This window comes from Tetrahymena thermophila, assembly GCF_000189635.1.
Source record: "Tetrahymena thermophila SB210 genomic scaffold scf_8254803, whole genome shotgun sequence".
Taxonomy (NCBI): domain Eukaryota; phylum Ciliophora; class Oligohymenophorea; order Hymenostomatida; family Tetrahymenidae; genus Tetrahymena; species Tetrahymena thermophila.
The window spans coordinates 1,599,594-1,624,697 of NW_002476559.1; the positions used below are offsets into that span (position 1 = coordinate 1,599,594).

Here is a 25,104-nt window from a genome sequence, read left to right on the forward strand (position 1 = left end):
AAATATAAATTTTGACCTTCTGGATTATTCAAATCGCAAAATAAATCTTGACTTACTTTTAACTAAAATTATTAAATTATCAATTTAAATCTAAAAGCATTTTTTATTTATGTAGAAATTATTTTCAAACAAAAGACAAAGAATAAACTTTGCATATTTTTTTTAATTTTATTTGATTTCAAATAAAATATTTTTCTTAAGTGAATAAAAGAAATAATTTTATTACTTAGAGATGCTATGATTCATATATCAAGTCATTTTTGAAAATAATTATATTATTTAAGTAAGAAACTTTTAAAAAATCAAAATTGATTGATTGTAAAGTAAACAAACAATAAATTTTTTAAAAATTTTAATTTTATCCAAGTTTGTTTTATAAATTATTGAATTTATTTATTTTTAAAAAAAATAATAGAAAAATTAATTTTAATTATTATATAATTTATTATTGTCTATTAAAAATATGCATTATATTTTTGGTATATAAGTAAGCAAGTAGTTAGTGAGTTTTTGTACTTAAAAAATTAATTAATTAATGAATAAAAGTGTTTGTATTAGTTTTAAAGAAAGATTAATGATTTTTTATTAAATTGAGAGTGTGAATGAATTTTTTATTATAAAAATAATTGTAATTAAAACCATGTTTTACATTAAAAATGATCTTTGTTTTTAGTTGCTTGCGGAATGACTTGTTAATTAATTGATAAATTAATTTGCATAGAAACAATAAATAAATAGAAATATTATTTAATTAATGTATTGTCTATTTAATTTACTTAATTAACATCAAAAAAGATATATATATATTTATTATTTTCATTAATTTTTTTCGAAAAAGTAGGTGCTATTTAATTAATTAATTGAAAAGAAGGCAATTTATCAAAAATATTTTGAAGTTTTCAAATAATAATTTTAATCGGTTGAGAGAATTTAAGTGAAATGTCTAAGGAGCAGGAAAAAAAAATGACAAAGGAGGAGAGGGAAAAGCTCCATAGATTAAAAAAAAAGAAATAGTAGAAGCAGAAGAAGAAAGAGGAAAGATCAAATCAAAGTAATGTTTAAAGTGAATCTTCATTTGACTCAGTTTCTGTGCAGACTGAAGTCTCAGATAACACTCTCGCACGTCTTTCTCATTAAAATCAAAATAATATTGCTAATAGTGAAATGCACTCTAATGATAATATTGAAGATGTAGAATATGTTTATGAAAGTGAGGACAACGTTTTAACTGGATAATATTATGAATTATTTAAAGATGTGTTTAAAAAATACTCAGAGAAGTAAGTTAGCGCTTAAGAGTAATAAGAAATCGAAGAAGAAAAGAATGAAGAGGAGTAAAAGAAATTGTAAGAAGAATATGAAGAGAAAAAAGCTAAAAGAGCTTAAGAAAAGCTTGAAAAAGAGTAAAACAAGGAGAAATTATCACGTAAATAGCGTAAATAATAGAGATGGTTGCAAGTTGCATAGCTTAAGGCTCTCGTAAAGAGACCTGATTTAGTAGAAGCATGGGATATTACTGCACCTGATCCAAGAACCTTAGTTTTTTTAAAATCTTTAAAAAATACTGTCCCTGTGCCTCGTCACTGGTGCCAAAAGAGAAAATATCTTTAAAACAAGCGTGGTATTTTGAAATAACCCTTTAAATTGCCAGAATATATTGAAAACACTGGTATTGCCAAATTAAGAGATCCTTTCTCTGAAAGAGACGGTATAACAATGGTTAAATAAAAGCTAAAAGAACGTATGAATCCTAAAATGGGTAAAATTGAAATTGATTATGATGTACTTCACGATGCTTTCTTCAAATATCAAACTAAACCCAAGCTTACCATTCATGGTGATATCTATTACGAAGGAAAAGAAGATGAGTGTCAATCTAAGAAGGTAAAATTATTTATAAATTAAAAATAAAATATTTAATTGAATAAAATTATTTCTACTCTTTTCATTCAAAAATTAATTATAAAATCTATTTTATTTGGTATATTGTAAATAATCTTTTTATTTGATAATTAATTATTGATAGTATAAGCCTGGAAGAATGAGTGAAGCATTGAGATCAGCTTTAGAAATATCAGATTACGCTCCTCCACCTTGGTTGGCTAGTATGCAACGTTACGGTCCACCTCCATCTTATCCAAACTTGAAAATTATTGGTAAAATTTATTGAAAGAATTTTATAAAAATTTATTAAAAAAAATGAAAATAAATATAAAGGTATGACTTATCATGACTAAGGAGGAAGCTTTTTAAATAAAGTTGCTATTGAGGAATAGGTAAAGTAAATGAATATGCCTGGTATCTATGGTATTTTTAAATCAGATGATGATGGGAATGATGATGCCATTCCAGTGCCTAAAGGATATTGGGGACAAGTCATTGAAGATGATGACCATAATGTAGAAGACTAAGCTGAAGTTGTTGAGGATTAAGACTTAGATGAAGATGACTTAGGAGACGATGATGTAGACTTCGAAGAATAACTCTAATCCTACGATAAATAAGGTGGACAATAATAAAATTATCCCAAACATGCGGCAGTCAATCAATCAAATGCTGCTGGCTTTGAGACACCTGATGTAGATATTAGAGGATAACCTGCTTCAGAGGCTCCTCTTTATCATGTGCTAGAACAAGTTCCAACAAAAGGATAATCTGGAGCTATATTAGGAAGCTAACACACTTATATAATGCATGGCTAGCATTAAAATTGAAGTTTTTAATTAATTTTTTAGCAATATAATTTAATATTTTCATTATTAACTAAATAAATCCTTCATTTTTAGTTATAAAAGTTATATATTTTCTATCACATATAATAAATATCCTTTGCTTTTTATTATCTATCTATCTACCAACCAACAAATTAAAAATTTTTCTTTAACAATTAAATTAATAATTAAAAAATCAAATTAAAATAAAGGCTTTTAATAGAAAATAAATTATTTATTTATTTAACTGACATTTTTATATTTTTTTTAGCTATTTTAAAAAGCAGTTTTTTTGTTAACTAAATTTAATTATATAAGTTTGAATTATTGCTAATAAATTTAAAGTTTCTTTAGAATTAAAATGTATCTTTATTTGATGTGTTAGTTATTCACTTACTAACTTTTATATTATTAAAAATATTTTATTAAAAAAATATAAAATTAATATTAATTTATTGCTATTAAATAAAATATCTTCAAATTATATTTATGTGTTTAGATTAAATTTTAACGAAAAATTTATGAAAAAAACTTCAAAAATCTTAAGAAATTCTGAAAAATATAAAAAATATAAAATAATATTTTTATAATTACTATATTAAGTTAGACTGCTTTGTTTATTAAGTAATCCCTCAACTTGAGCTATTTTAATTTTAATTGATAATAATATTTTTTATTGAATTTTATTAGATGAATTTCTTGTTTCAACTAAAAATAAATAGTATTATTTGATTTATTTAACTAATTTATATATTTTTTACTAGTAAGTGACAAGAAAGAATGAAATAAACTTTGAAAATATTTATTTGAAAGTTTAAACAAAATAAACATTTTAAAATTTTTACTTTTAATAATTTAATAATTTTAAAATATAAAAATTTTCATTAAAAAAAATTGAATTATTGAATATCAATTTCTAAATTTTGTATTTTAGGATTTGGCTAAAATAAAGATTTAATCAGTTTTAATTTAGATTTTTTTTTTTTAAGATAAAGCAATAAAAAATGTAGATAAATAGGATATCTATTTAATTTAATTTTTTATCAACAAATTTTAAGTGAATGTTAATTTTTTTACAATTTAATTTAGATTGATCATAGTTTTGTAAAGTTATTATATTAAATTTAGTAAATGATTTTAAATTATATCTTTTATAAATTTTTATTAATTCTTTTCTAAATATTTTAAAAAGGATTTATTGATAAATTTGGTAAAGAACAAAGAATTAGGAATCAAAGTATGGTATTGTCTTAATTTATACTATTCTAGATAATTATGATGATATATTCAAATTAGTTTTTTAGAAATTAAATCCTTCTGTATAATTAATAATTATTTTTAGGAATAATAAGTAAATTTGATTAAAAAAAAATATTAAAAATATGTTAAGCAAGTCAAAAATTTGCGTAATACTTGGATCGCTTTTAGCTATAATTGGGGTACTCTTTTTGTTATACAAATCAGATGATATCTCTGTTTATGTGCAAGGACATAGAATTAACAAGTTTACTAAACATGCAGGACACTATATTATGAGCTCGGTTGAAAAAGAATCAGATGATGGAAGTTTTAGTGTTATCCTAAAATGGAAACCTGGGATTTTAGAATAAGAATTAAAAATATCTCCAGTCTTAAAAGATTTAAGAGCAACTTTCAAAGTTGATGCCAATAATGAATGCGAATTTAAAATTACTGATTTACAGGATTCAAGATTTTAGTTGCCTGAAAACGAACCTTTCCCATTCACTAAATAAAGACAAGGAACAAAAGACAAAGAATCTAATTTGTTTGAAACAGAGATAAGTTAGGTTGGATAAAAGTTCTATTTCGAATTGAGAAGAAAGTAAACATAAGAAATAATTTTTTCTACAAGAAATCATCCAATTTACTTTACAGATAAGTACTTAGAAATATCTACAAACTTGGATGAGTCTATGATATTTGGTTTGGGTGATAGAAGAACTGATTTTATAATTAAATCAGGAAAATACTCTTTTTGGACCTCAGACGCAGTTAAAATTGATGATGGTACACCAGGAAATTAGCTTTACGGGTTTCATCCAATGTATCTTAGAAGAGATATTAAGAGCAACTAATTCCATGTAACTCTCTTTAGGAATGCCTATGGACATTAAGTCGATTACAAATAGCACTCTCACTTGACCTACAAATGTATCGGAGGAAATATTGACTTTAAATTTTTCATAGGAGACTCTAATCCTGAAACATCAATCAAACTTTATCATAATTACATTAATGGATGGGTACTACATCCTTTCTGGGTTCAAGGTATTTATTTATATTCTCTTTCTTTCTTGTTCCTATCAGAAATTTTCTGAAGAAACAATTCTTTTATATAAATTTTACATTTATTAGATTTAATCAGAAATTAATGCTAAAGGGCAAATTTAAACTTACAATTAATATCATCTCTTACCTTATCTCAATTTACACTTTATAATTTTATCAATTTGCATACATACAAAGATTGATTTATAGATAGATAGATCTCACTGCTTAATAATTTTAACTTTACTTTACATTTATTATGTTATATTATATTTTGACTTTAGTGAAAATTATATTTTATGGAGCATTCATTGTTAATTTTTTTCTAAAACAATCTCCCTCCATCTATGAAAAAATATTATTACAATATTTTAAAAATTTAATATGAGATTGATTATCTATCCTTCTTTGCAATTCTCTTATCTAAGTCTTTTAAGAATGATAAAAAATATCATTTAATTTAATAAAGTTTAATATCAAATCATTCATTTTAATCATTTTTAAATCTAAATTTTTGATAAAAATAATTAAATAAGACATTTTTTGACATTTACATCAACATAAATAATTAGTGATTATTTATGGCTAAATAAATTTACAAATTAAAAAGGTTTCCACTAATGCAGATGGGGATATAAAAACTCTGATCAACTAATGGACGTTTGGAATAGTTACAACAAATACAATATTCCTTTAGATTCTCTTTGGACTGATATCGACTACATGTATAAGTATCAAGATTTCACAATAGATTTTGAAAAATTCAACTTATAACAAATGCAACAGATCTACAATTTGTAAGATTAATGACTAAAATATTTATTTAACAAATTAATTTGTTTTAAATTTAAGATCTGATCCTAATGGTGTTCATTGGAGCAGTATAGTTGATGTTGGTATTGCTTTGGAGAGTGATGCAGCTTATAGAGGAATAGACATGAATGTTTTCATTTAAAGCGGTAGAACTAACAAGACATTTATTGGAAAAGTATGGCCAGGTGAAACTTACTTCCCAGATTTCAACCATCCTAATTCCACAGATTATTGGTATGAAGGTTTAAAGAATCTTACCAGCTTCGGATTATAATAAGATGGTATATGGATTGATATGAACGAATTTGATAGCTTTGTCTCTGGAGAAATCATTCCTAATCAAACGATTATGGATAAAATACTCGATTACTTAGCCATTGCACCACCTTCTCTTCCTTTCAATCCTCTAGGTAAATTTATTAATTAACTATAACAGAAAACATTTTTAATTAAATCATATCCTTAAATTAGGCATGGAATAAATTGACCATAAAACTCTTTCACTCAGCGCAAAGCATTATAGCGGAGAAAATGCACTTTTAGTTAATGCTACAAACAACTATACTATCACTCAGTACGATGTGCACAACTTAAATGGTTTCGGAGAAGGATTAGCCACTTACAGAGCAGCCAAAAGACTAGGAAGAAAGTTAACTTTTATCTTATCAAGATCAACAATGTTTGGAAGTGGAAGGTAAAATTAATTATTAAATGAGTTAGTTCCAATTAATTTATTAAATCTAAAATAAACAAACAAAATAAATAAACAAAATAAATAAATATAATAAAAGATATGTCCAACATTGGAACGGAGATGCTGACTCTACATGGGAATACATGAGATATAGTATTCCTGCTATTATGAATTTCAATATGTACGGAATTCCTTTTAATGGAGATGATATTTGCGGACTTTTCTAAGATGTTACTGCTGAGTTATGTGCAAGATGGTAGCAACTCGGCTCATTGTACCCATTTTCTAGAAATCATAATGGAGACAATAGCATTTCCTAAGAACCTTATGCTTTCCCTGACTCACCTTATGTGCTTTCTTCTACCATAAAAACGCTTAACATTAGGTAAATAAAATATCTAAGTTCTAAATTAAATATTTTTTAATTTAAAGATATTAATTGTTGAAGTTCTATTACCACTTATTCGTCAAAGCAAACGGAGCAGGTACAATTTTTAGACCACTGTTCTGGTAGTATCCTGCAGATAATTAAGCTTATCAATAAGATATGTAATTCATGATAGGAGATTATTTGATGGCTGCTCCTGTTATGGAATAAGGTGACGAATCTTAGTAAGTAACTTATTCATGCTTTTATGTACCATAAAACGCTGTCTTCTATGACTTTTACAATTAAACTCAAATTAAATCTGGTAAATATTGCTAGAATATTTCTTTTGATGCTGTTGTACCTCTTTACATTAGAGCAGGTAAAATAGTTCATATTTAAGACAAGACCACAGTATTAAGAAGCAGATTCTTGGACAATACTTTCACTTTGATGGTTGCTTTAAATGAAGATAGCTTTGCAGAGGGATCCATACTCACTATTAATGATTACAATGATGATAATAACATTATCACAAACTGTCAAGAATCTGGAAACTGCGTTGCTAATATTTTGGCTAAAGGTTAATTTAAATCAACAAATATTTTTGAGTTAACCCTTCAAGTTGAATCAGAATCAAATAACACAAATTATTAGACTATCTATGTTGACAAGTTAATAGTAAGTGGCATTTCTCAGAATGGAGAAATTTACTCAAAAACTATTTACCTTGATTAAAAACCATTTGTTATTGATAGAGATAATATCACTTATTAATTAGAAATTTAGCTTTGATTATAAAATAAGGAATTAAAATTGAATAAATATTAGAAATAAATTTTTATAAATTTCATATTTAATTTTTGTGTTTGCTAAAAAATATTTTTTCACAATAAAATAAAAATAATTATTTTTCATTTATTTTTGTTGAGCAATTGGTTGGTTGATTACTTGCAATAAAAATAAGCCTTTCTTTGTTTTAAAAAGAAAAATAAAGAGAGATAGCAAATATAAAAACTAATTTTTATGGTAATTTTTAACTCAATTTTTAAATAATTGTTCGAAAGAAGAAGCGTAATTAACAAAAATAAATAAATATCTTTAATTTATAATTTTAGAAAAGTAAGTATAATTAATTGATTTAATTGTAACATAAATTTTTTATAAATTATTTACACAAAACTTTACATTATTTAAATTATTGTTTTGTTTTTTGCTTGTTTGTATAGTTATATAAATGAGGATTATGATGTAAAAAATAATCAATTTTTTTTATTTAATTGAATTTCTGGTAAAACAATTGTAAAAGAATTTATAATCAAAAAATAAAAATAAAAAAGAGATTATGATAAATAAATCTAAGATTTGTTATATTTTGACATCTTTGTTAGCAGTTTTGGCTGCTGTAGGGATCATTTACTCATTTAAATTTATATCTATTGGCATTCAAGGACATCAGATAGATAAATTTGTTAAGCATGCTGGATACTATTAGCTCAATTAAATAGAATCTTAATCTGAGGATGGCAGCTTTACTGCTATTTTAAGCTGGGTTAAAGGTAAAAAAGAAAAAGAATTAAACTCTTCTCCTGTAGTTAAAGATTTAAGAGTAACTTTTAAAGTTGATGCTAATGATGAGTGCTAATTCAAAATAACTGATCTTAGTAATTCCAGATTCCATCTTCCTGAAAATGAGCCTTATCCTTTTACAAAACAAAGATTTAGCAAAAAGCAATAAGAATTTAATTTGTTTGAAACTGAAATCAGCTAAGTTGGATAGAAATTCTATTTTGAACTAAGAAGAAAGAGCACTAAGGAAATTATCTTCTCAACCAAAAACTTTCCTATCTATTTTACTGATAAGTATATTGAAGTTACCACTTAAATGAAAGACTCCATGATATTTGGATTAGGAGATAGAAGAACTGACTTTCTTCTTAAATCAGGTAAATACTCTCTTTGGACTAGAGACGCAGCAGATATTGATAATGGAACTCCAGGAAAAGAAATATACGGATTTCACCCAATGTATCTTAGAAGAGATATTGTAAATAACTAATTTTAAGTGACTCTTTTCAGGAACTATTATGGAATGCAAGTCGATTATGAACAGAATTCACATTTAACTTACAAAGTTATTGGAGGAAATATTGATTTTAAATTTTTCATAAGTGACTCTAATCCAGAAAACTCAATTAAGCTTTATCACAATTATATAAATGGGTGGATTTTGCATCCTTTCTGGTCTTCTGGTTAATTTTTTTATACTTTAATTAATTTCAATAGCAAATTTAATTCTTTTATTAAAATTTAATTTATTCATAATTGCATTTAAATACTGAAGATTATTTTTATAATTATTGTGATATCATATTAAGTACCCATTTATTTATTGACATTTATTGAAAAAACAAATAGGTTTTCACCAATGTAGATGGGGTTATAAAAACTCAGACATGCTCATGGATGTTTGGAATAATTATAACAAATATGAAATACCTTTCGACTCTCTTTGGACTGACATAGACTACATGTACAAATACCAAGACTTTACTATTGACTTTGAAAGATTCAACATCACTCAAATGCAGCAAATCTATAATTTGTAAATTTACAAACAAAATGACAAAAATAAAATAACAAATTTTTTACACTTGCATTAAAAGATCTGACCCTAATGGTGTTCATTGGAGCAGTATAGTTGATGTAGGAATTGCTTTGGATAGCGATGCTGCTGAAAAAGGTTTAGAAATGAATGTGTTTATTTAAAGCGCTAAAACAAATCAGTCTCTAATTGGAAAAGTCTGGCCAGGAAAAACATATTTCCCTGACTTTAATCACCCTAACTCAACAGAATTTTGGTATGACGGATTAAAAAATCTATCAAGCTACGGTATCTCTCAAGATGGTATTTGGATAGATATGAATGAGTTCTCTAACTTTGTACCAGGTGAGTTAGTGCCAAGCGAATCTTTAGTTGAAAAAATAAAATCATTTTTCGCTATTGATCAACCTGCTCTTCCTTTTAATCCTTTGGGTATTTATTTCAGCAATCAAAATTCAATATTTAAAATTTAGTTAAATAATTAAATAAATATGTTTTAATTGATTTATGAAGGTTTGTAGAGAATAGACCATAAGACACTCTCACTTGATTCAAAGCACTACAGTGGATACGATCAAGGTATTTTGTATAACTCTTCAAATGGCTACATTCCTACATAGTATGATTTCCATAATTTAAATGGCTTTGGAGAAGGAATAGCAACTTATAAAGCAGCTTAAAAATTAGGAAAAAAACTTACTTTTATACTTTCTAGATCAACCGCTGTAGGAAGTGGAAGGTAAAACAAAGCAAACAAATATTTCTTACTATTTTTCTTTCATTAATAAATTACTTTGAATAGATATGTTTAACACTGGAATGGTGATGGATATTCAACATGGGAGTATATGAAATTAAGTATTCCTTCTATTATGAATTTCAACATGTATGGTATTCCTTTTAATGGAGACGATATATGTGGACTTATGGGTGATGCCACAGCAGAAGTCTGTGCAAGATGGTAGTAATTAGGATCTTTATACCCTTTTTCTAGGAATCATAATAATAATGACGCTCCCTCATAAGAGCCTTATGTATTTAAGGACCATCCTTACGTCCTGTCTTCTACAATAAAAACTTTAAATGTTAGGTTTGATCAATTATTAAAAAATCTATATTTTTTCATTTTTTTAATAAAAATATTTTATAACTGACAATAGGTATCAGCTTCTGAAGTTTTATTATCACTTATTTGTCAAAGCCAACGGCTTAGGAACTATTTTTAGACCACTATTTTGGTCATTCTCAAATGATGATAACGCATATACTTATGAAACACAGTTCATGGTTGGAGATTATCTCATGGCTGCTCCCGTAGTTTAACCAGGAAATGCAATAAAATAGTCAACCCACTCTTGTGTATATATCCCAAAAGGAGAAAGTTTTTATAATTTTTATGACTACACTGAATACAAAGAAGGTGAACACTGTTATGAAGTTCCTTTTGATTCTGTTTTACCACTTTACATAAAATCAGGTAAAATAGTTCATATCCAAGATAAGTAAAAAGTGCTAAGAAGTCGATTCCTCGATAACACCTTTACTTTAATGATTGTTTTAGATGAAAATAATTACTCTTCTGGCTCTATGCTAACTATTGATGATTACAACAGAGATGAAAATATTATTTCTAATTGCATTTAAAATTATAATTGTGTTATTGATTTATTCGCTCAAGGTAAATTAAACGAAAACAACCTATTTTAGGTAGAGCTTAGAATACAGTAAGAAAAATAAAACACGACTTATCAGATTATTTTAATTGATAAATTAATTGTTATTGGAGCTAAAGCAAATGGAAAAAGCTATCAGAAAACAATCAATCTGAATACAAATCCTTGGATTATTGATAGAAATGACCTTCAATTTAATTTTTCATTTTAAATATGAATTTAAGTGAAATAATTAATTTACAAGAAAAATAGTTGATAATTTGCATTATATTATAAATAGATTCTGTATTTTTTTTATTTTATTTGGTATTTTTATATGAATTGCTGAAAATAAACTATTTAATTTTGTTAATTTAGACAATAAATTTATTAATTTTATGTAAATATTTTAAATTTGTCTCTAACAAGATATCTTTCAAAATTTACTGAGGTAAAAAATTCCATTCTGTCTGTTTAGGTTGATAATCGACTACTTAATAATGTAATAGTTTTAATTGACACAAATATTGTAATATAGATTCTGTTTCAGTTTCTTACCATTCAAGTTATGTAGCTATTCTTAATCCTGGATTAGATTATTCATTTAATACAAATCTGTTCAAGAATTACGAGATAAAACTAGATATTTTAAATTACTTCATAAATAAATATTCAAATCAAATTGGAAGAGTAAAGACATTATGTTGAATTAAAGAAAAATAAGAAGAGACAAATACCACTTTAAATATCAACAGTGAAGAAACATTTGATACAAAATCTCAAAATCTTATGACTTGGCTCATGAAATAAAAATCTCAAATTCAGCTCAAAAAAAAAATAGTCAAGAGATTAAGCTTTTCAAACTACTGAGCTTATTAAAATAAAAATTTAAATATTGAAGGCAATTAGATCTAAAATCTATAATTTTTCAAAAAAGATAAAAACAAAAAACAAATCTGAAAATTATTTAAAAATCTGAAATCCTTAATTAAACCATATTAAAAAATTTTTAAAAACCGGCCTTAATATATGAACCTTTACCATATATAAAAAACAATTATTTAAGCATATAATTATTAGTTGTATTGATTTATTTATTATTTTTATTAATTTTAAAATATTTGATTCATCAAAATTTAAATTTAGAAACAAAATAATTAATTGTAGGGGTAATCAATCTTTCAATAAAAAGTATTTAAATGAATGAAATTTAGATTTCTTTATTAATTTAATATTTTTACTATATTAAAGAGTTTCATTTTTCATCATCTACCTTTAACTAAGTTTTTGATAACTTAATCTAGCTGAAACTTATAATTAGAATTCATAATTTTAACTAACGATAATTAGCTTTCTTTCAAAGTTATATTTCGTAATTTAATAAAATATTAATTTTATAATTTATGTTTTCAAAGAAGATATTTAGATAGAAATGGATAAATTTTATCCTCATCAATAGTTAATGTTATTGCCACATCTTTTATTTATTTAGTGTAAAAGAAGTGATCCAAAATAACAAAATTTGATGAAACTAGAACCAATTTTGAATAAATCATTAACTTGATAATTAATTTTTTTTTTTTTTTTGCTAATGTGTACATTATGAAAGGAAAAATAATTAGTTAATTAATTAATTAATGGTATGATTATATCTAATTACGAATTAGTTTGAATATCAATTACATTTTTTAAAATTGATGATAATAAATGATAATCAGAGATAAATAGAAAGATAGATAGATACATAAATCAGTCAATTAATCAATTTCTCATTTCAATTCAAAACAAAAAAAATATTTAATTAATTAAAGAGAAATAATCTCAAAATATTAAATTATGTTAGATAGTAGTTTTAAATTTGTTTTACTCATTTTTTTATCTCTTTGTATTAAGTATTGCTAAGTTTGCAAATACGATGAATTCTATTAAGGTAAAGGTGTGTGCAATAAGTGTGATTCTAGTTGTGTTTCTTGTTTTGGGGCAGATAAAACTGACTGTTTTAAATGCAAAGGCTATAAGTATTAATAAATGTGCTTAGATATTTGTCCAGCTGGATATTATGAAGATAATTAAACATAAAATTGTGCTATCTGTAATATACCATTTTGTAAATAATGTATAGACAAAAATAAATGTGAAGCTTGTGAAAAAGGTTTCTAACTTTCTATATCAAAAGTTGAATGCGTTTTCTCTGTCAGCAATTAATCTAGATATGCATACTTTAATTATACTACGAATTAAATAGTAGAAGTTGAAAAATGTCCAGACAATTTAGAGTAAAACGAAGAATAACATATTTGTAAATACCCTAAAATATGTTCACAAGATAATTATATAGGCGAATTTAATTCCAATTGCTTTAATCCAGATGAAGGTAAAATAACAAAAAAATAAATAAACAAAAAAAATATTTTATTTATTTTATGTAAATATAAATTTTTTAATGATTTCTCTTTGTAAAAAATAGAAGGATTAAAGGTGTATACTTTAGAGTATTATTAATTTTTCTACACAAAAAAAGAAGTTTAATAATTCTCCAGGGGAAGTTTAAAGTTCTTATTCTACTTATAAAATCTAAACACAGATAAAGACATTTTAAATATAATTGGAATATTTAATAATTTATATGTCATCTATGACAAATCTATTTTTGTTTATTCCTTAGGTTATAATGAGCTTATATAAACTATTGATATGCCAAATATAGTTCTAAATACTAACTGTACTAAAATAATTAGTAAAGATATACTAGAAGATGATATTACTCTACTGATAACATACTCATCATCTTTATAAAATAGTAAATTCATTTATATAATTAAACGCTCTTCTTTGTTTAAAACAGACAAATAAATATTCAGATTAAACAAACTTAATTTTTTTAAGATAATTTCAATTATAAAAGACAAATTGATTAATAGTTTAAAATAGTAATTCTAAACTTAATAACAAACTTAATTTTTTTAAGATAATTTCAATTATAAAAAATAAATTGAATAATAGTTTAAAATAGTAATTCTAAACTTAATAAATAGTCTTATATATTTTATAAATTAGAATTATTTTAAAGCAATAAGATTTTTTATAAAATTTTAAACAATCAATATAATAAGAAATTTAAAAAAAATACAAAAAATATCTTGTTTGTTTAAATCACTTGCATAAAAATCTCATATTATAATTTTTTAAATAGATTCAATCATTTATTACATACAATAAATATAGAATAAACTAATATTAAGCATCATAAGTTAATTAAATAAATAAAACCATTAAGGCTAAATCAGATTTTTTCAAATTATTAAAATATCTCTTTTTTTGAACAAATAAAAATTACTAAACAAAAATTGTTAAAAATAATTTATTTATTCTTTGATGTTTATATTTTTTTTGAATTAATATAAAAACCATGATAAAAATAAATTTTTTTGAAAAAAACTAACTTATAAAAGTTAATAATGAACTTTTATTTTATAAATTTAAAATTTTATTTAAAAAATTTATAAATAGTTTATGTCTTTGATTTAATGGATATGAAAAATATAAAGTTTCAATTCGAGATAGGATAGAACATAATTGAATTCTATGTGATACCTGAAACGAATAGACTAATTATATTTACTGAGTTTAGGGTTTTTACCTATTCTTCCTTTTTAGAATAGAATGAACCTATCGATTAATAATATATTGATGAACTAACTTAAGTGGACTGGATTAAATGCTTTTCTTTAATCCCTACTTCATAAGATTAATAGATATTATTTATTTTATTGAATGGTTTAAGTATTTTTATATTTAACTCAAATTCTTATGCTTTAACTAGAGTAGCAGCTAAAAGTGATTATGGTTATTTACTTGAGCAATCCAATTAAATAGCTTTTGTTTACTAAAATTATTTGTATTTTGTAGGTATAAAAGACCTGATTTTAAATTGCTCTAATGAAATAGATTGTTTGAATTAAAATAAAGATTTAATTTTATTTAAAACCTAAATCTTTTCTGAGGAATTCTATTTTGTATCCGAGTTCAATAATCATATCTATGTATCAACTAAAAATTCCTTTTAGCTTTCAGTATATGACAGAAATTTCAAACTTAATTCTATTTTCTCAGATATTTAAAAGCCTATTAAAAATACATTTTTTCATAATGAATAAATTTAATCAGGTATGATTTTTTAAAATTTATTAAAAAATAATTTTTTTTAATTTAAATTAGAATAGTAAAAAAGCTTTTTGGTAATTAGTTATGACAATAATGCTTTGATTCTTCAACCTGATTAGGAGCCTAAGCAATTATTTAGCTTTTGTAATGAAAATAATATTGAGGTGTAAAGAATATAAGAGTATGGAGGTGTTAATATAGATTAAGAAAGACATATATTAATTAATGTTGCAATAAGTATGAAAGGAAATTTAATAATTTTAATGAGTAAAAATGGTTAGGCACTTTTTCAAAAAGAGCTTAAAGGTGATGAAATAATAAATGGTTTAAAAATAATACGATAGAATTTCAAAATACTAATTAATTCAAGTAGCAGATTAATCAAAGTTTTCGGTCTTTTAAACAGCTAAGAACAAGAACTAATATTAACAATACATTATTTTAACTTTCACATATCCCCAAATTATGAGGTTTATTTCTAAGTGGAAAGAATCGTTTCTGATTAAATATTTTTAGCTAAAGAGAGCAGAGAATCAAGCAGCTGCTTGTATTTTTAGTTAGTAAACAATTAAAAGAGTAAATTAATTACTTGTGAATTGCAAAATTTTAAAGAGATAAAGGACAACAATAAATATATCGCTATATCTATTTCTGATGTTTAAAATAAATAAAGCATGATTAAAATAATTGAAAAAGATAGTTTATAGTTATACAAGCAGATAGATATTGAAATCGAAGAATTTAATTTAGAGTTTTTAGATACTTCAAATATACTTATCATTTCATCTGGAAAATTTGCCAAGTTTAACTTAGAAACTATTGAATAAAATTAAATTGATTACACATTAAATTAAATAACTGGCAGAATATTTAAATATCAGATAGAATAGTAAAAGACTTGGATGATTGTTTAAGAACTCAAGTAAAAAATGTTTATATTTCACTTTATTGACTTACTTTCTACAGCAGTTTAACAGATCGATAATAAAATTATACCTTTGATTGCTTTAGACGATACAAATTACGTTCCTTACCTCTCTGATTTAAACTGCACATTTTAGGTTTTTCCTTAAAGCCAATACAATGAAGGAAACTACTTTCAAATAGTTGCATCTAAATATTTAGGAAGTGGTAAATATTAATTAAAAGCAATGAAATAAATATTTTTTTTACTTTGGTTATTTCTTTCAAAATAATATCATTTTTATTTTAATAGATGAAATGGAAATTTATTCAAATAGTATTATGACTTACAAGGTAGTTAGTAACAGTGAGATAAAATTAATTGATAAAAAAAGAATTCAATAGAAAGATAGTGTTGAAAATCATTAATTAATAGAAGGTCCATTTTCTTAAAACAAACTTCAATTCTACAATTAACTTAACAGTAAAGAATAAATAAGTGTTCTCTGCAGCTTTTAATGTCAATACACAGAAAATATAGAAAAGTATTAGATTTTATATAAAAATTAGAAAATTCCTTATATTATTAAGCAAATATTTTCGGATAGAATATTTTTAGATGATTATTATTAAAATACTATGTACTCTGATAAGTGGCAGATTTTAGCTATCGAGGCTTACTAAAATGCTGATAAATAGATATTAGCAAACAGAAGGATAGATTTATTTAAATATCCTGAAAAGCAAATCATTTTTTCTTATTCTATTAAAGTACTTTGCGAGATATTTACATATTAAATGGTAGGAATATATGATACTCTTATTATTTGTGATAACATGAATATATTAGTTTATAGTTTGCAAGAAATTTCTTCGAATTATAAAAAATATTCTTAAGGAACAAATTAATAAATTTTTCTCTTTCCTGATTTTATTCATAGCTTTTAAATGGATTACCCAGAAAAAGCAGATCAATTTGCTTTTTTCTCGTAAGTAGATCCTTAAATCATCTTAAACTTGTATGGTGTTTATGACTTTTTAGAGAACAAATTTTATGAGCAACGAGAACTATTGATTAATGATTAAAATCAGTAAGAAAAGAATTATCTACTTGAAAGTAAAACACATCTTTACTATACTCTTAACTAAAATGTTTACTTTTATGATAAATAAAAATATAAGCAATAATTAAATGCCAATTTCTCTTAGGATTTAGTAAATTTTTCCTTTAACAATAAGGGTGGATAATTAAATTTAGAAAGAGATTTCATTATAGGTTTAATCTAGTTAAAGAATGAACAATATATTTAAATAGTAGCATATTCAACTCTATCTCCCATCAAATTATTTAAAGATTTCAAAAAATAAACTTTTCACTAAGAAAATTATTATTTCTATTGTTGGCAGTATTAGAAGTTATTTTTAAGATATGAGAGTTATATTGTTGGATATGATTTTCCATTCAGCTAAAATTAGGAACCTTTTTTTATATTCAAAACAAAGACAAGCATCCCTAGAGCATGCAGTAGTACATACCTAGTTTTTTATTAACAAACTTCAAGCAGTACTTTTAAAATTGGTATAATTTTATATCAAAAACAAAGCATTCTTAAAGAAATATCTCTAAATATAGATTTAGAGAGGATAAATATTGATTTTTTTATAAATCAAACTAATACGGCAATAATTGAAGATAAATCCATTCTTGTAATAGGCAATATTCTTATCTCAACTAGTGAATCAAACTTTTATTACATTTTCTCTGAAAGTTAGTTTCATTACTCTCCTTCTCTCGATATAGCGTTTATCCATTAGCAATCTATAGAAAAATATATCCAAATTCTGGATCTATCTTATATCTTTCCATTCGTGCTTGAACGATTTTATTTTGAAGATAAATAATATTTTAAGAATTTCTTTTATGAAAAATAAAAAAATGGTTTTTCCTTTAAATAAAATCAATAAGGAACTACATCTAAATAAAAGTCTTCTTAGATTTAGCATTTCTTTAATGGGGATTTAATATTTCTGAATTTGAAGCTAGGTAGTATTTGCATTTATAACACAGAAATGCAATACTACAACATTTTAAATCTACCTATATAGGTGGATTCTTAAAACTTAGAATCACTAAAAAGACGAAATACTTAATATGCAGTGTATTTGAATGAAAGTGACTTAAAGTCAATAGCAATCATTAATTTTGATCGAGAGTTTTATTTATATGATAGGAATTAATATATTAAATCATTAAATCTATATGATTATTAAGAGATACATGTAAGTTTAAGTAGTGAAGAAAATATTGTTTTTATTTATGCTTTTAAAAATGGTTAACTCTATTACATAAATATCGATAATGATAGCTTAGACTTTTAAACTTAATAAATTAATTTGTAATAGTTTGATTTTTAAAATTTCATTTTAATCTGCCCAGGTCCTAAAGTTTAATTTGCTCTTATTGATGATAATTTCAACCTTATAGCTTAAAAATCTAACCTAGATACCCCTTGTAGAGCATAGCTCCCTCAATAATTCATTGGTAATGTTAAAGGTATTTAAAATTTGAATTTAATCATTGATTAAGAGAGAGTTTAATTGATTTTTATATCTACTGAATAAGTACTGAGTGTATATAACTTTTAATGTGGTAATTTATGGTAAAAAAATGATATATTCAATACCGTATAAGCTATAATTGAAGACAATCACACTCAATAAATTTATATTGCAGATAGCTATTTCATATATGTGATAAAATATCAAGATTTGCTAAAAAAAGAATAAGAGAGAAATATCATCGCTGCTTAATTTCAATTGTAGGCTCGAATTCAAGTCAAACTTTAAAAATTGAATGATAATTTATTGGCAGCATTAAGTGCTTCGAAAATTCATATTTTTGAAGTTTAAAAATCATTTACTTTGATGTTATACATAAAAAATAAAGATTTTGTTTAAATTAAGCAAATATTTTTGATAGAATAGGAATATGTAGTTATTTCGGATGTAAATAAATTATATATCTACAAAATATTAGCAGATTAAACTGAAACATAAATAAAAACACTCACTAAAAGTGGTGGTTCCTATTCATCATATAGCTCTACTTCTTCTAATACTCACAATTATAAAAGTAACTAAGGAGATAATTCTGAATATTACTCTCAAAAAATAATTAATAGAAAAATAGCAATACCTATCTATGATTAAGCTTACTTGTCTATTTAGATTTTAAAGGTAGAAACTTTTACTAACGAAGATTCTGTTTTTATCAGAATAATAGGTGCTGATTTTAACAATTTAATTGATATAACTAGATAAATAAAATTTAACTCTGAATGGAACTCAAACTATAAGGTTTTTGAATCGAAATAATGTGTGGCTAATTACGTAATCTAAAAAAGTTAGTACTAATAATTAATTTAATATGATGATATTTATTCTCAAAATGAAGGGCTGTATAACTAGATTAATTTTAGATTTCCTTCTTAAATTGTTGAAGAAGAAGACAATTCAGATGAGGATTCTTTAAAATCAAAATAATAAAACTATCTAGTTATTCCAAATTCTTTGAAGTTTAAAACTAAAATGTATTCTTATTTCGTTTATGATCTCTGCAATAATAACGTTTATATTCCTCCCTCAACAATTAAGAGTTCAGTTATAAATAAATTAAAGGTAATGAATGGGACTTTATAGCAACATAATAGTGAAGATAATGAAAACAATACTTCTGAGATCATTTAATTTGTATCTTTGAAATACGTTCATTTTGAAAATATTGAACTCAAAAAAAGTCTGTTTTTTGATGATTGTGATTAAGTAATACTTGAGAATATTTTAATAAATTCCGAAGAACAAATTTTAATCTAATTTTAAAATATATCGACAATATATATTAAAAATTTAACAATTCATTAATCCTTTCTAAGTTATTAATTTATATTTGTAGAAGCTTCTGGTTTTTTGAACATAACATAGCTTAATGTTTATGGAGATGCTAATAATAATTCATTTAAATATCCTGACTAAGAAGAAATTGAAAATTATGGGTGGATAAGTTTAATTTCATGCTAAGAGGTTGTGATTGCAGATGTCAACTTTACTAATGTAAATATTGCTATTGATCTATTCTTTTTACAGGACATCGATCAGCTCTTACTCCAAAATTTTTCATTCTTAAATTTAAATTTATAATTTGATTTCTAAGAAAATGATTCTAATAAAATAAATGAATAGCCAAATAGCCAAATAAACAATTAAAAAATAGTTAATCTAACAGATTCAAATTATCTTGATTAATACATTAATTTACCAACAAACTCTTAATTAATAACATGCATCTTCAGAATTATTTATGTCAAAACTTAATTGAAGATAATGAACATATTTTTAGAAAAGAGTAATGTATCTATGCTAATACACTTTAATAAAACTATAACAATAGATTATTCTGCCAATTAAAAATTTTCATAATTGAACGAATCAAACAAGCTCCAAATTCAAATATTTAATATCACATCTTATCAATTGGAGTAAGTATAGCCTTATGTATGCCATTTCAGTGATTATATTTTTATTGAAGCTCAAAATATAACCATTTAAGATTTAAATATTTACCAGGCAAAGTGTTTTTAGTCAATAATTCGTTGTTAAAATGCTAATGCAGTTAAAATTATCAATTCCAATATTATTTTAGCAGATAATATTAACTTTTTATTTTATTTCTCTTAAAATTAAAATTTAACTGTTGAAAACGCAACTATCTAACAAAACAACTAATTGCATCATTTTTTCGGTATCGTTTAATGTTAAAATTCTTTATTGAAAAATATTTCAGTTTATCCCTACGTCTTAAAAAATTATCAATAATAATAAAAAATTTTTATTTCTAAAATTATTAATACTGCTATACTTATTTATGGAAAATAAGATGCAAATAACTTAGTTATAATCTAAGATTCATTAATTTAATACCTTAAAAGCAGCAGTAGCAATGGAACAGCAATTTAAATTTACCAAGCTTCTCTTAGATTTTCAAATGTTAAATTAAGTAAAAATTCAGCTGGTTTAAATGGAGGTGCGATATATTCTAAATCTTCATCTATCACATTATCTAAAACAATCATAGAATACAATAACGCTACATTTTCAGGTGGGGCTATTTTTTCAATAAATACGACTATTCAAATAATAGAAGAAAATGCAATTAATTCAACTGAGAAGACACTAATATAATATAATTATGCTGCCATAGGAGGTGGAATACGCTATTTCAAGTAAACAATAGACTAGGTAAAAGGTAGTTTTAAAAATAACAAGGCTATTTTTTTTGGTTAAGATTACACAAATTTTCCATAAAGGTTAATGATTGTAAACTCCTAAAATAGTAATGAGGTAGATGACGTTGTTTCAAGTATCTCGTATATTTAATAAGAAGTAAAAATTATATATTTTAAAGTCATTTATTAAATTTATAAATAAATAAATATTTTTATCAAATAGATTTAATTTTTTTGGCTGGATGAACAAAATTAGAAACTGAATTATTTATCTAAAGAGATAGATTTAACAAACACAAAATACTAAATATTGCAAAGAGAGTTAATTCAATATTCTACGCTTATGATGTCTTCAGAAAAAATATAAATCAACAGGAGTAAAAAAGAGTTAGAAATCGTAGGAGAAATTTTTCGAAGCAATGATGGCTTTCAGTACATACTTACAAAATTAAGTTACTTATTAAGGCCAAAGGAGTAAGCCGAAATTAAAGTTAGAACTATGATAAATTTTCCAGGAGATGAGGGAAAGAGATAAGATTAGAAGGAGATAACAATAACCATCTAATTCCGAGAATGCATATCGGGTGAAGTCTTTAATTCCTTTGATCGTTAAATCTATGAGTGCCTTGAATGTAAAGATAATACATTTTCTCTAGTAAAACCAAGTTCTTTTACGCAAAAATGTTTAATGTGTCCTGATATTGCAAAAAAATGCTATAAAAATGTTATCGAAATCAAAGAAGGATATTGGATTGAGCCAAATACTACAAACATTTATTACTGCTTTAACAATCCTAATAAGTGTCAGCCTAGAGAGTAATTAATTAATTAAAAAACTTAATATTATATTTAATTTTATTTATTTTTTATAGAATAAATGGTTGTAGCTAAGGTGGATTTGGCCCTCGCTGTGAGAGTTGTGATTATCAGGGAGAAATTTGGAAAGGCCAAGGTTACACGAAATATCGAGATTATGAATGTTAGGAATGTGGTGATGATTAGAATTTAAGATTAGTTTTGGTTTCACTTTTTATTGTCTTGTTTCCATTTTTTTTCACATATCTAGCTCATTAAGTTACCTTTGAGGCTGAAGCAACTCTGAAAGCATATTACCTAAAGAGAGCAGGTATAATTAATTTAGGGCTCTCAATAGATGATGTGAGTTTTAGCATTTTAGCTAAATTTATTATAAATTACATTTAGATCATATAAATAGTTCTATATTTTAACTTTAGACTTCCAGATATATTAGAAGTAATAATCTATTTTCTAGGCAATCCTTTATAAATAAGCTAATATTTCTTGGACTGCTTTTTTATAAAAAATGGTTGGACGAATTACATTGAAATAATCTACATTAGGCTTCTATGGTTAATAATTAATACACTTCTTTACATAATCTTTTCTAATATAATAGCCTACTTTGTTGCACACTTAAAATATAAAAAATCTTATTACACGAAGGACGCTATCAAAAGGTAATTTTATTGACTAGATATTCAATTAAAATAAACAAAATTTATTCTTTAATGAAGGTTAAATTATTCTTAATGCCTTAAAAACAAACTTTAAAAAACCCAATATAAAAAAAGATCTAATTTTTCATTAAAATTGGTAGGAAATTATTAGATTAAATATTTCCTTATCTCTTCTCTATTAAAAAAAAAAATCTAAATAATCTAATTTCATTATCTAATATAATGTTGATTGGCAGATCTATTTTTAATGTCATAACAACTTTAATAAGCTCAACTCGGTTTTATATCAAAAAGATCTACTTTTTCATCAAAATTAATAGGAGATTATTCACTAAAATATTTCTTTTTATCTCTTTATCTCCTCTGAATTTTAAAAAAATATAAATAAGCTAATTCTATTGTTTAATATAGAATTTTACTTCCATCAACATCAAAATCCAAACAAACATGTTTTTAATTTTATTTATATTTAAACATAATTAAATTTCTTTACATAATTTAAAACTAGATTTGTTAGAAACTGTATGTACTATCTCTATTTTATGATATTTCCAAGTCTCCTTTCTTAGCTAATAACCATTTTATCCTGTGAACAGATAGGCACATAAAAATATGTTTATTCAGACAATTAGTTTTTATGCTATTCTGATCAGCATTTATATATAGGATTTCCTATCGCTGCTCCTTTAATATTCTTACTCTTAGTTAAATTTCCTATTTACATTTTATTTGAGCTCAAAGCAAATAAAAATAATTTTTATAAGATTTCTTTTTACTTGAGACAAAGGTTTTTCTTTTCTGAATACAAATCACAGTATTATTATTGGGAATTAGTCAAAATTATATAAAAAGGGTTATTATTCTTAGCATTAAGTGTTTACAATGAAAGTCAAATAACAAAAGGAGCATTATTAAGCGTAATAATGATAATTTATATCAGAAAATAGCATTTATCAAATCCATATAAGAGACTCTTTTTAAATTAACTAGATTAAGCAGCTAGTTTTATCTAATTAATATGCATATAATTAGGAATGATTTATATTACCACTGATGATGAAGATATTTAAAAACTAATGTTTGCCTCATTTATACTTTTGAATACTCTTTTTTTTATCTTTTTCATCATTGCTCTGTTTAAAGAAAAGTTTTCATATAACAAAGACATGCTTATTTATCCATGCATTTAGAGAATAATTTAGAAGATCCCGTTCACATAAAAATATTTACATACACCAAGGAATGCATACATGTCGCATAAAGGTTGGAAAAAAGTTTAAATGACTGTAAGAAAAATAGGTTACTAAACATTAGCACTTTACTTCATAGATTCTAAAATGGTATAATTTTCCAAGAATATTTTTAAAAGGGATAAAAATTCTTCTCAAACGCCACCTTTTGTTTAATCTGTAAAATAAATAAAGCCTCAATAAAATAATGAAATCATAAATCTTTAGAATAGCAAAAGCAAATGTTCTAAAAAAAGTTTATTCTATGAAACACAATCCAAAGAAGATATTAAAAATATAACCTCTTTAATAATATCTTCTGATTAATAGTTGTAATCAATAAATTCAGTAAAACTGTCTAAACCTATAAAAATTCCAAATGAAGACTGCCTTCCATCTGAAATGATGCTAGACAAAAAACTTAATTCTGAATAAACTATTCAAAAATTACCAGAAACAAAAAATTTTAAATGTATGAAAACAAATATTAATAGTATGTGAGTGAATATTTATAATTAATTATTTTTGTATAAAAGTTTTTAGTTTATAAATTATTGATTATTTATTATCTAACAGTCTAAATTTTAAAATATTATTTTTTCTTTGTTTGTATTTTGTAATATAAACGACTATGATATGATAAATTAGGATTTTAAAAACTGTTTTTATGAATTTTTTTATGAAAATTTTTTTCCATATTTATTGTATAAAATTTAAGTATTGGAAATTTAATAATCTACAATAAATTTAGTATATATATAATTATTTATAGAGTTACAAAAAAATAAATCATAAATAACACAAAAAATTCACTTATTTTTTTACAAAAATTTCTAATCTTCAAGCAGTATAATATTACTTTCATTTTAACTAACTGTAGGAAAATTTTAACTTTACTATCTTGTTTATGTAGTTTC

At 23.9% G+C, this 25,104-nt stretch overlaps 4 protein-coding genes across 4 annotated transcripts; all 4 read left to right on the forward strand. All coding sequences in view use genetic code 6, as the record gives it.

The window, feature by feature from the left end:
* Positions 1–939: 939 nt before the first annotated feature.
* TTHERM_00013790 (PSP family protein) lies at positions 940–2,714 on the forward strand (the record flags this gene model as incomplete). The annotated part of the gene is made up of 3 exons (XM_001008358.3): positions 940–1,884; positions 2,027–2,156; positions 2,218–2,714. 3 exons carry the CDS (start codon positions 940–942, stop codon positions 2,712–2,714), a joined length of 1,572 nt encoding a protein of 523 aa, XP_001008358.1.
* A 1,379-nt stretch (positions 2,715–4,093) lies between these two features.
* On the forward strand, positions 4,094–7,669 carry TTHERM_00013800 (family 31 glycoside hydrolase; the record flags this gene model as incomplete). Its single annotated transcript, XM_001008359.2, has 6 exons — positions 4,094–5,000; positions 5,611–5,797; positions 5,853–6,223; positions 6,285–6,507; positions 6,605–6,892; positions 6,940–7,669. 6 exons carry the CDS (start codon positions 4,094–4,096, stop codon positions 7,667–7,669), a joined length of 2,706 nt encoding a protein of 901 aa, XP_001008359.2.
* Positions 7,670–8,219: 550 nt separating this feature from the next.
* TTHERM_00013810 (family 31 glycoside hydrolase) lies at positions 8,220–11,369 on the forward strand (the record flags this gene model as incomplete). The annotated part of the gene is made up of 5 exons (XM_001008360.2): positions 8,220–9,126; positions 9,293–9,479; positions 9,541–10,218; positions 10,282–10,569; positions 10,640–11,369. The coding sequence occupies 5 exons, from the start codon at positions 8,220–8,222 to the stop codon at positions 11,367–11,369; spliced, it is 2,790 nt and encodes a 929-aa protein (XP_001008360.2).
* A 1,469-nt stretch (positions 11,370–12,838) lies between these two features.
* On the forward strand, positions 12,839–24,688 carry TTHERM_00013820 (transmembrane protein, putative; the record flags this gene model as incomplete). The annotated part of the gene is made up of 8 exons (XM_001008361.2): positions 12,839–13,931; positions 14,642–15,298; positions 15,350–16,426; positions 16,512–17,474; positions 18,471–21,637; positions 21,704–22,296; positions 22,353–22,958; positions 23,467–24,688. The coding sequence occupies 8 exons, from the start codon at positions 12,839–12,841 to the stop codon at positions 24,686–24,688; spliced, it is 9,378 nt and encodes a 3,125-aa protein (XP_001008361.2).
* Between the last annotated feature and the right edge of the window lie 416 nt (positions 24,689–25,104).